Raw genomic sequence first — 12,441 nt, forward strand, 5'->3', positions numbered from 1 at the left:
TTTTCCGCTGCATTAAAAGATGGCTTGAAGCCACCCTTCTAATTTAGATCATAAGTTCCGCTGCAGTTTGAGAGTTTTATGCATATAAAATTTTTTTCATGATATTAAAGCATTAAACAGCTGGACTAAGTCTGAAGAATAGTTTTCGTTTACAAAGCTCAGCTACCAATCTGCACAACAAGGTCCCACATGCAGCAATGTGATAACCAGATAATTTTATCTTGTTATCTTTTACTGGTTGAGGGATAAATGTTGGCCGGGACACTGGAGAGAGAGCTCTCCCTCCTCTTAGGAATAATGATCAGGTATCCTTTACCTGAGATAAGATGAAGCCTTGCTTTAAGTGTCTCATCAGAAATATAACACTGCCATTGGGGCATTCCTTCAGTTCTGTGCTGGATTTTGTGCTCACATCTCTGAAGGAGGACTTGAAACTGCAATCTTCTGATTCATCTGAGTGTTACCCGTTTAAGTGCAGCTAATACGAAACATTAATATTGCTATTATCGTGTTCAGACTAGAGTGTCTGTTTATATGCATTCCTGAATTGTAAATTTTCCTGTTCACTGAGTTGGAACCACAGAATTACTTTGGTGGCAGTATAAAGCTTCAAAGATGATCATGTTACAAAGGTTGCTCAGTCATCAACAGAGTTGAGTCCAGGGCTGGAAGTGAGTTCTAAGTTCAAAGCTGGTGCCTATAAATGAGCACAGCAGGATCCAAAGTTGGGGTAAGGGAAACTGGGGAAGGGGAGGAAGCAAATAATGAATTTGGAGGCCCAGATGAGCCAGGGAGGGAGCTGATCAATAGCTAGATTACTAAGTGGGCTTGGGAATTGAAAGCCATTCCAGGTATTTTGAGTAAGATGCCCAAGGCAGGGAGAGAAAAGGCTAAAGTTCCTGAAGGGTTGTCAGGCTGAAGTAAATTAGAGATCAGGAGGGGTGAGATTATGGTGTAATTTGAACACTGAGAATTTCAAATTTGAGACACTGGTAAGCAAGATCAGCAAGTATAGGGATGACCAATGAGTGGGACACTGTCAATTTTCAGTACATTGCAAAAGCGATTGTTAACTCGATGCATTCTGATGCTTGTGATGTGGCACTTGTCCCTTTTTCTCAATCATGGAATATTGTTGAAGTTCCTCTTCAATGGTATTTTCTTTTTGTGCTTTCGCTGTGAAATAACATTTGCAGAACCAAAACACTGAGCTACATGAACTATACGTCTATTGATGCTGAAAGAGTTAAAATATGGGCATACTTTTAGCAGTGACTTTGAAATACTTATCTAATGAAACACTTATCGGCTTTCAAATGCTAAGATTTTTGGCCAAAGATGAAAGTTAAGTATCAAATGGTCCAAGTCCCTAAGGACCAAGTACCTTAACGACATTAAAAATATATTATCAATATTCATACAACTGTGTGCTCCTAAATAATATCCTCTTTGTAGTTTCTGCAATGATACGGTGCTTTACTTTAAATTAGAAAGCCTATTATACCCTGAAGTTCATATTTTTTAGAAGTCTCTTCACGTTTTATCTAAACAAAATAACACAATCAATACCACATGGCCACGGCAATTTAAACTCAAAGTCTCCTGTTGCACTGTGGTTTTAAGCATTAGTGGTAGGGTTTCAAGATTCATCTAATGAACTCCATATAATTGTCAAAAGATGTCATGATATGTTCAGTCAGCATGAAGAACAGTTCGCTTAATCATTTTTATCCTTTATTCAGGAAAGAGTCTGGTTATGCTGGGTTTTGCTTCCCTCTCGATCATACTCCACCATCATCATCATTCCCCCCCCCCAAAAAAAAATCATTATTCTCTACATTTCGTTGTTTGTTTTTAAGCAAATAGCCCATTCTTGAGATAATGGTAACTCAACAGAATCACAGATCCTGGTATAATTGAAATCTGCACAATGCCTATAAAAGAGTGAACTCAGTAAACCCGGTGAGAGCAGGTAAGCAAGAAAATAGCTTCAGACATGAATGCTTCCATGCCAAATTCAGGATAGTTGGAGACAGGAGGTTGAAAAAAACTGCAATTACAAGACCTGGTGCTGCAGATGTGTTTCCTTATCAGGGAAGACTCCTGTGTGACCATGAGTGAATAGTACAACGTGTTGAAGCGCAGTGGTGGTTTAGAGCCAAAAAGCAGCAAGTGCTCCTGACCAGTGTCGTGAGAAGTAGTTTGCTGAAACCTAACATAGGTGATGTACTGAAAAGCCCATTGTGTTCTGCCAAAATATTAGCTATTGGATCAATCCAAAAAATATAAGTATTTTTCCAGAAATAAGATTGTGAAGTGATTTTAAGATCAAAGTTTTTGAGGAACAGATTGCTGTTCCAAGACTCTTATTTGGAATCTGGTTGTTGGAAAAAGCAGTGTGTGTTCCAACCTGCTGATAAACATGCTGATAAGCATGTGAACAGGTGCTAAAGCAGTGGTGTTGAGGTTTTGGACTGGGTTGGCCAGATTCTGGTTTGGAGTAACTGATGTCTTGGATCCACTATTTCTCCAAGTATCGAGTCCCATAGCAAATCTGGCAGACCTCTATCCAACTAATTTCAGGGTAAAAAGTTAAAGGTAGTTTATTAGTCACAAATAAGGCTTACGTTAACACTGCAATGAAGTTACTGTGAAATTCCCCTAGTTGCCACAGTCCAGTTCGAGTCAATGCACCTAACCAGCATATCTTTCAGATTGTGGGAGGAAACTGGAGCACCTGAGGAAACCCACGCAGACACAAGGAGAATGTGCAAACTCCACCCACATCAAAACTCCACACTGGCAGTGACCCAAGCTGGGAATTGAATGTGGGTCCATGGCACTGAGGCAGCAGTGCTAACTACTGTGTCACCATGGGCATGCTGAAAGTGCTACAAAATATAGATTTGCAAATGCATTAGGAACTGATTAACCACTTGCCTTGGCCTTGTTTATTTCAGGTTAAGCATTGATTTGAGCACAGAGGGTATTATGCAGCTGCCACTAATATTTATGAAATTACTGCCCAGCCACCAAATTGCACCTGAGCCTTTTATAATGAGTAAATAGATCTTACAGTTGCCAGAGTTCCCATTTTGGCCTTTTTAAAAATTCCACTCACTTGATGTGCAAGTGAAGGTCTCTTGGCTTAAATATTTGATTGCAAATTTAACAGTAGTGTTGCTTAAGGCATTTTAATTGAATCATTTGTGTCTTATATTGCAGTTGTTCATAATGCTTCATTTATGTAGCTCTTTATGAATCATAGGACCCTACAATGCAGAAAGAGGCCCTTCAGCCCATCGAGTCTGCACCAAACACAATCCCACCCCAGGCCCTACCCCCATATCATACCCACTAATCCCTCTAACCTACACATCCCTAGACACTAAGGGGCAATTTCTTAGCATGGCCAATCAACCTAACCCGCACATCTTTGGACTGTGGGAGGAAACCGGAGCACCCGGAGGAAACACACGATGATGCATCTGACTGTTTGCATGTTATTTTTCAAGTCTAGTGACAGTTATGTGAACAAATCTACAGACCAGGTGCATGTCCCTATGAAATCATTTAAATTTTATTGAAAACTTCTGGTGGTTTGAACTAAAGTGAGATCAAGTCATGGCCCAAATTCTCCTCCTCCCTGGAACATATGTGTTATCTCTACCGTTGAGTCTGTTATACCCCTAGAAGCCATTATCAATTTACTTTTAATGAATATTTGGTTCAACTTCAATGAATACTGTATTCACAGCCTATTAATTTGTTTAAAGCTGCCTTGTGGTCATTTTCCATTAATAATCATGTGGCACTCGCCCACTGATAATATTTTTAAACAAAGCCCATTGGAAAATATAATGGCTTTCATGTTTACTTCGGAATCAGTTTGCGGTATACAACTGCTGTGCCCACCCACTGTGCCAATCATTGGAATACTACTATTTACATTCAGCCACGTGTACTAAACACTGAAGGTTTAAATTTATTACTATTTGAGTCACTTGCAGTATTTCATTTAGGCTTTCTTCAGATCAATGTATGGGGCATCTTCAGTTTTGTATAGGTTTGTATAGGGAAGGATATGAGCATTTTATCTAAAGTTCCAACAATAAAATGATTGGCATTTAGTCGTTAAATCCCTCTTATGCTAACTACCATGACCTAGCTCAAAACCCATGGAGCAATTCTGTACAAATTGAGCGCAACTTTTTCAAATAATTTCTTTTTTGGTGTTCTGTCATTGCCTTTTGAACTGATGTGATTTCACTTTGAAGCAGCCTGTTACTTTTGAACAGGCTAGGCTTTGAAGTAAATTATCGGTCATTATTTTCCTTCCACTATGCTGCTAACCCTGTGATCTGGGCTCTCGGGTTCCTGCCAGGCACGCCTGTGTTGTAACATCTTTCCAGCAGCTCACCGTCACCGTGCTGCTTTTTGAAAGATTCCTAAAATCCAAGCTTGTTGTATCAACCACCATGAGAGTTTTACTCTGCAAACCGACCTCACTGTAGGTAATTATAGTAACGTCCTCCATTTTCCTCTATGTCCTAACCAATATTTACCTTTCAACTTTTTATTCTTTATTCATTGGGACGTGGGCATCACTGGCTGGCCAGCAGTTATTGCCTATTCCTAGTTTCCTGAGGGCAGTTGAGACTCCACCACAATGTTGTGGCTCAGGAGTCACATGTAGGCCAGACCTGGTAAGGACAGCAGATTTCCTTCACTAAAGGACATTAATGAACTAGATGGGTTTTTCCAACAATGGTTTTCATGGTCATCATTAGATTCTTAATTCCAGATATTTTATTGAATTCAAATTCCACCATCTGCTATGGTGGGATTTTAACCTGGGTCCCCAGGACAATAGCTGAGTTTCTGGATTAACTATCTAGTTTCACAATCTGAACAAAGGGGGGAATGCTTATTAGAGACGCTGAGAGTTTTTTGGGAGACGGGGCTCTGTTTTGATGTGAGTAACCCAGTCAGTAACACAACACTGGCCATCACTGCATTTTTTTTTAAAACTGACATCTAATCAGGAAACTTTGGGATTGGACTTTTGATTGCACGTTGTAATATTTCACCTCTCCACTTTATTTCTTCAAGGCCCTAAAAGTAATAGGAGAAGTTGGTGACCTCCTGCAGTTGAAATATTCACGACACAAGTTGGACCCTTTACTTGACCGTCCATTTGATGAAGCCACCTATGAAGAAAATGAGGACTGAACTCTGTCCCAGTTTGGACAAATATTTACAAGTCCGAGTCTCTCCTTTCAATTCAATACTACTCTGCTTCTTTTGTGCTTCAAATCTTCAGACCTGTTTTCTTTTTTAAACCCAAATTGAACTTGGAGGTGTTAAATAAGTGCTCAGTCACTAAAGCCATTTGTGTTGCATTAGCTGGAGCTATGTATATGGGTTTTCAACATCACTGTTATTTACTGAGATATCTAAACAATGGGGTTTCACAGCACTCCAAGTTTCCCCTCTTAAACCCTGTCCACTATAAGCTACAGCACAAATTGAATCAGTATACTGGCAAGATGGGACCTCTGCTCACAAGCGCAAAATCTCTGCTGCTGAATCCTTTTAGCATCGTTTGAATAACGTTCTACTTCCTCCACACACACACACACACACACAACCCCACCCTCCCCCCGTTCTTCTTTCTTCCCTCCACACGGAAGAATTCTATGTGTTTGTTTTGAATGCACTTGTTGACAGCTCTGTTCATCATGATCTTTCCAAATCTAGCCCTATATTTGATGCAATCAAAATCTTCAAAAAGATGGGTTGGGAGGGTGGCATTTTAAACCTATTTTGACTAACCTGCAATGATCTAACTTATTAATGTTTTTGTTTGCGTGAAATTGGAGACCAATTAAGTGCTCCTGAGGCTAAAGCTGGTGTTGGTTAGCCTTGAATTATTAGTTAATTCACTTCCCTGAAAGGAATACTGATTATCTGTGTAAAGCTATCTTGGACTTTATTCTTTTGCCTAATTTCAATGATGGTGCTCTTTCTTTCCAGTTTCACAAAGGCTACATTTTAAAAATTAGGTCCACTTTTTATACGCAATGTTATCTTTCAAAAAAAGTGAAGTTGGATAAAATGGTCAAATATGAAGGTAATACTCTGTTTTTGTAAATTTTGAATGAACTATTGCAGAAAAATGGTAAATGAAGTTTGATGCAAGTCGGAGCTTTATTTCAAGAAATGGGAACTTTTGATTTTTTTAAGTAGTTTGTAACTGTTTTATAAAGTTTATTTTGGAGTTGGTGATAATTTACCTGAATGCTGAAAATCTCAAGTTAACAACCAAAACTGAAATCATCCAGTTACCACCATCTCCTGAACTCTACATCCTGAGAGACCCCAAATTATGTAGTAAAAATATTTCCATACCTTCCTCCCTGCTCTAAAATTTGTTCGCCAGTGACCACTGAGGTGTGAGAACACCTTTGTTTGAAACAAGTGGATTTGTTTGTGTGTGCATATTTATAAAATGAGTATCTCACTAACACTCTCTTCGTTATTGTGTCCACGTGTAAAAATTATGCAGTTTAACTTACCTATTGTTGCGTTCCCTGACTAACAAAGTCAGCGGATTTGATCTTCTGGCACAATTAACTGTTTGAATATTTGTATTTTTGCATCCATTTATTTTTGGGGAGGAGAAAGGAGCATTGTTACAATTTCAACTTTCTTCCCCCTGTATAAGATACTGTCGCGTGAAGATGAGGTAAAAGATGACGGCGCTCCACATTACAGATCTTGTCATTCGCTTTTAAGTTGATTGTTGTCCAGGGCTAGAACTGAAAATTTAAGCCATTTATGTTTTTGGAGGTGACCTTGTAATATTGGAAAAAGTTTGTTGCGCACACAGTTTAAGATTATTATAAAACTTCCAGATTTCGGTTGATTGGTAACAGATGCAAATTTCTGCACAAATAATATAGATATTAGTAGAAATGTAGGCATGAGTATGCCTCATTTGTGTTTGTTTCAAGTTGAGGGTGATGGCCTTACTGATGTGGTTCAGTCTGACATGTTTGTGTGTGCCGGTCACTGGTTTTAGCCTGTAAGAGATTGTGGCATAAGAAAGACCATATTGGGCAATGCTGAGAGATGCCTTCCAATGCCACATGCACCCCTCATTGCACTCTGTACGTTCTGTAATTTTGTTCCCAGATCCCTCCTGACGAGGTGGTTTTCACAATTCCAATTATTAATTTTGTAACAGGTGGGTTCCCAGTAACGTGTTAGTCAAATGTGTTGTGAGCCCAGTATTGCACTGAAAAGGTATTGCTGTCCAGTGACCCCCTTTCCTGGAACAAGTGGATTTTGGGTGAGGACAGGATCCAGGATCATGCAATCCACTCGCCTCACAACACTCACTACTGAGGTGCGCAATTGTGAGTTGGTGTCTTGGGTGAGGTACCAGAGGGCAGCTGTTACCTGTGAAGCTAAACCCCAACACTATCAATCTGTGCCTCCAGAATAGAAGACAGAACAGATGGGAGCAAGAAGGAAAATTGAATCCAAAAAATAGTTGGTGGACCAGAGATGGAGAATTAAAATTTTAATTTTGTACTTTTCTCCCAAAATGTCAGACTGAGCAAGACAAGGTGTATGAATCTGAGAATACCAGATCCATTGCTGTTATGTTCTTTGTGTTCCAGTGCATCAATTTGGAATCATTCCACATTTATCCCTGCTTTGTTTTCCTAACTCCAGACCAGTTTGAACATTATTACAGATGACACCCATTCAAATTTAAGGAATGGGTCTCTGTAGAACATGAGTAACACTTTGTACTAAATTACACAATCAAGAATTGCCTTTTATTTTGTTGTTTACTGGGCTCCTTTTCTGCTTAAATTGACACAAGTGCCAGATCATTGTAAGCAACTGCAGCTTTTAGTTTCTGAGGCAAATGTTTACTACTTTTAAGAACATCTTGAGCATCACATTTTGTTGAAATGTGGCTTGAATTCAGTTCCTGTTTCTAGCTGTTTGTGGGCTGGCACTGAGGCAACCTGTGTAATATATCCTAAATGGTACTTTTTATTTTTAACTCTGGATCAGTCTGTTTACAGTTAAATTAATTGCACGATTATGGTCTCAAACTGTCACTCCAGGTTAGTGTTCTGTCTCTTTCACCCTTCTCCCTTTTTTGCTAAGAGGATTTGCAGTTGGACTTTTTGTTCCATCTTGTCTTTTTGCTCAGTTAATGACCAGACTATTGCCCTGAGCAAAGTACTATTATACAGAGTAACTGTCTGGAATTATTCCACTCTACAGCTGCCTTATTATGTAAGTAGATCCTGCAAGCGCTCTCCTCTTCTCCCCACGACATCTAGTGCACTATCTCTTTCAGCCTGCCATCTTCTCCATTGCCCCTTACGTATGCAGCTTTTTGGTTAGCTTCTGTGGGCTGGCACTAGCTTCTCTTCCCTCCTTCCATTCAGGGATGAGAAAAGAACGTTGCTTTTCAGTGAAGTTTGAAGTCTGGCTAAAGCTTTCCATTGATTTGAAACGTAATCTCCAGTTTATGTTCAAAAAGAAAAAAATCTGTTCACAGTTCATCTGCACCAAAGCTTTCTGCTTAGATCTGACTTTTTATAAGCTCCATGCAACGTAGAAGGTGTGATTGATGCTTACTGCACCATCTCCTTTTTGAGATTAAACACTCCTTTCTGCACATCTTAGTTCAGCATTCTGCTTAAAGACAGCTACAGGCTTGCCAAGGTTTCCTTACATAAAGTATATTAAATAAATAGCAATGATTCAACAAACAACTAAATATTAGAGCTTCCCTGATAACGTTCCTTTGTGGTTAACAACCCATTTAATTCCACTTCCGCATTTCTAGCTGTTAAAATGTAAATTTAGTATCCGAAAGGGCTGTGGCTGTGTGCTGTCTCAGCTTGAGCTTCCACTCTGCTATGCTCGTACTTTTAGAAAATTAATATCCAAGTTTAAGCGGGAGAAAGAATATATATTAGGTAGATGCTCTGAGAAGCCAGTTTCAGAAAATGATACCTGGCTGGAAGTTTGGAGAGTGTAATTCAGTTGGCATCCCGATGATTCCATCGACACTCTGAACAAATGCAAACAGCAGAAAGCAATGTTTTCTGCTGCTGCTTGTTGCTTTAAATACAGGAGTCGAATATTTTTGCTGTACTGTTTGACAGTGCATGCTAATCGTGGATAACAAGATCTCAATAACTTGATGGGTAAACTATTGGTAGTGATGGTGTTTGAAGACTGGGGTGGGGGGGGGACATTTGCAACGTTCTCCCAGTATTGTACATGCCTATATAATAAAAGCAAGCTTGCAATATATCATAAATCTTTAATCCTTTTGATATAGTGACATACTTGTGATTTATATTTTGCAACTTGGTGAAATCACATTTGAAAGATGAATGTGTCATAAACAATCTTCTCACTGTAATTTTTTTTATATTTGTACATCCAGAATCTATCACAGGTCATCAATGTAGCTTTGACTTTAAAATATCTAGTTTTTTTCTTGTTTTGTGAATTTTAAGCTCAGAAGTGCAGTTATTTTTAGCTGTGTGATCAGGACGCTGCCAATTCTATACAAGTCAGTAGTTGTACTTGCCCTACTGATGGTTGAGGCAGTTATGAAAGACCATACAGAGACCCTTACACAAGCCTTTGGCATGTTGAAGCTATGCAGACTTTTTTAAATACACGACCTTTCGTAATATCTGTTATTTTTAAAAAGTTACCTTCCTTGATGGGAAATATCATTTTTTAAAAGGATCTGGATACATCGCTGGGAAGTTAGTTGACACATGATGTTGCATGCATCTGCCGCACTTTCTGTAGGTATGCAATCTCTTTTCAGCAAAAGAGAGCCTTTGTTTCTTTCCTGAAGGTGACAGTGTATTTGTTTAGCGCCGTAGAGAGGGTGCTCCCAATCTCAGCTGTGCTGTCATGAAAAAGGAGGAGAAAAGTGGTGTGGCTCACCTCGTGCTGGCCAGTTAATGCAGTGGTGGGGTGGAACGCACTTTCTCTGCCAACGAGTGGTCATGGTCTGAGACATTTGCAGATGGGAGGAAATGACCACAAAATTTCAAGGTTTCAAAATTGTGGTATGTCAGTTTATAGGTGTGACTACAGCTTTGGAAGGAGCTTCTTGTTAAAGCTTCTAAACCTGGGTTCAAAACATTGCCTTTTGAAACAGCAACTGTAAACTCTCTATGTTGAGGCCTGTTATACCACATACTAGAAGGAAAATCTCATGTAGTCAGTCTTATTTTTAATGGAGCTTTTTGCTCATCTGCATTTATAAATTGCTATTCACATTGGTTGATGTAGCCTCTTCTCATCAACTGATTAAAGGAAAAAATGGTTGATTATTTTGAATTAAAGTCTTAGTGGTGGAAGATAAGCATTGTACAGGTTTGCATGCTTGAGGTATTAAGACGTTGCAACTTTTTTTAAAAAATGAAGTGCTTTTTGCAGGGAGGATGAGGGAAGGCACTGCAAAGTGATGTGCAGTCATACAGGGTCATAGAGGGAACGTGCTGGTGGAAGTGTGTGAACTGCAGTAAGTAGTACATTAGGATATGGAGTGGGAAAAGGAAGATCTTGAATGCAGGTCTGTTTTGTGGTGCTGTGCAAGGTTAGATACACTTCTCCTTCCCCTCCTTCCATACAGCGAATACAAATTGTTATTGTTGGCTTTAAAGGGTTAATGCTAGCTTTTGTAGCATCATGCGTTGAATGTTTTGGTAGTGTTGATCATAGTTATGAAAACCAAGCCAAGTAGTGTTGTACGCATGTCTGGTTGACTAACCTGATGCTGTGTTCCAAGTGTTGCTGAAATAAGGCAGATGAGGTATTTCCAATGGGACCAGAAAAATGCAGATGTTAACTTCGCTGCCAGCAAAGCCAGGCTGTCAAGACCCACAACCCAGTGCTTCTGCTGAAAAACAGGGTGGCCATTATTTAAAAAAAAAGTCTGTGTAGCAATGGGAACCTAATTTTTGTCAGGCTTGATGTTCACAATTCTCCCTTGATCCCAGACTAGCATCTGGATTTTTGTTTCCTGTTACAATGTGGTGGGTATCATGTTGATCCACGGATGTAGTGCCACATCCTTTAAAACTGAGCAATCCCTGAATTTATTATGAGAAATTGAAAGCTCCATTTGATAGCAGCTTTATGAATATACTGTAAATCAAAAGCAGAGTCATCTCTTATTCAAATGGGTTAATGCTACACATTTTGTAATTAGCATCCTGGTTTCAGATTTAAAATTTGTGACAGCTGTCGATCAGTGTGCTCTTGTGATTTATTTTCGGATCATACTGTGTGAACACCAGGAATTTAAGCTCTAAAGTACAACTATGTACAAGACACTTGATTTCAGCATAAGGTTAGTAAAATTGTGGCGGAGTCACTTCTTACAGTTTGAGAAATTTGCACAAAATCAAGGGATTCTCTCATCTTGTATCTGCATTTTTCGCAAAGATTTAGTTAATGACTGCTTAATGTTTTTGTACTTGTATGAATTTTGACCCAGAATGACTGCACTTTAGTGATGTTTGTAACAGAGGTCTCTCATTACGCCAATAGCGCAAGAAAATCCTGTCTTTGTAGAGATTTCTGAAACCCTTGTGAGTGACTTCACCCATTATTTGTTGGAGGGGTAGGGGCAGCATTGGGTAGAAATGAAGTTTGCTTTTGCCCGTTAAAAATACTGTCTGTCATTGCACATTTCAGCAATCAAATATTTCAATTTAGTTTGCTTTTCTAATTTCAACGGTCTTAAGTCCCGGTGGTGGAATACAATTGCAATGTATTGTAAATGCAATTAATATCACTTAATATTACTGTTTCTGTACATATCCTAGTCTTTTGTACATGAGATGTTATAAATGTACTTTTTTGATGGGACTCCCTAAATGCAGTAATGTTTTATATTGAAATCTTATTAGCCTTTTAACCTAAATGTGGTTTTACAAATATCATTGGTTTATGAAAGTGTAATCTAGTCATGCATTATGTTAGGATTACAATGCATGTTGAAAACACTGGAGAATCAATAACTGCTTGGAAAAATGTCAACTGAAATGTATAATGTTCTAAATAAAGACATTCAATACATTTTGGATCTATGTGTCATTGTGCATGATAGATTCAAACTCTGAAGAAGACTCTTAATTTTCACTTTCCAATCCAAAAAATTGTGTACACTTTTTTAAAGTTTGTTTATTAGTGTCAGAAGTAGGCTTACATTAACACTGCAATGATGTTACTGTGAAAATCCCCAAGTCGCCACAGCCCGGCGACTGTTCAAGTACACTGAGGGAGAATTTAGCACGACCAAACCAGCACAGCACGTCTTTCAGACTGTGGGAAACCAGAGCACCTGGATGAAACCCATGCAGAGAC

At 39.0% G+C, this 12,441-nt stretch overlaps 1 protein-coding gene across 1 annotated transcript in view; it reads left to right on the forward strand.

Annotated features, from left to right (window-relative positions):
• The window catches only part of LOC145352421 (serine palmitoyltransferase 2-like), a 116,200-nt gene extending 104,047 nt beyond the window's left edge, over positions 1–12,153 (forward strand). The window contains exon 12 of the mRNA XM_080202263.1: positions 5,113–12,153. Coding sequence (XP_080058389.1) covers positions 5,113–5,232 — 120 coding nt within the window. The 3' untranslated portion in view covers positions 5,233–12,153. The remainder of the gene's footprint in view (positions 1–5,112) is intronic.
• The last annotated feature ends 288 nt before the right edge of the window (positions 12,154–12,441 follow it).

This window comes from Carcharhinus amblyrhynchos, chromosome 14 (assembly GCF_965287045.1).
Source record: "Carcharhinus amblyrhynchos chromosome 14, sCarAmb.v2.hapA, whole genome shotgun sequence".
NCBI lineage: Eukaryota > Metazoa > Chordata > Chondrichthyes > Carcharhiniformes > Carcharhinidae > Carcharhinus > Carcharhinus amblyrhynchos.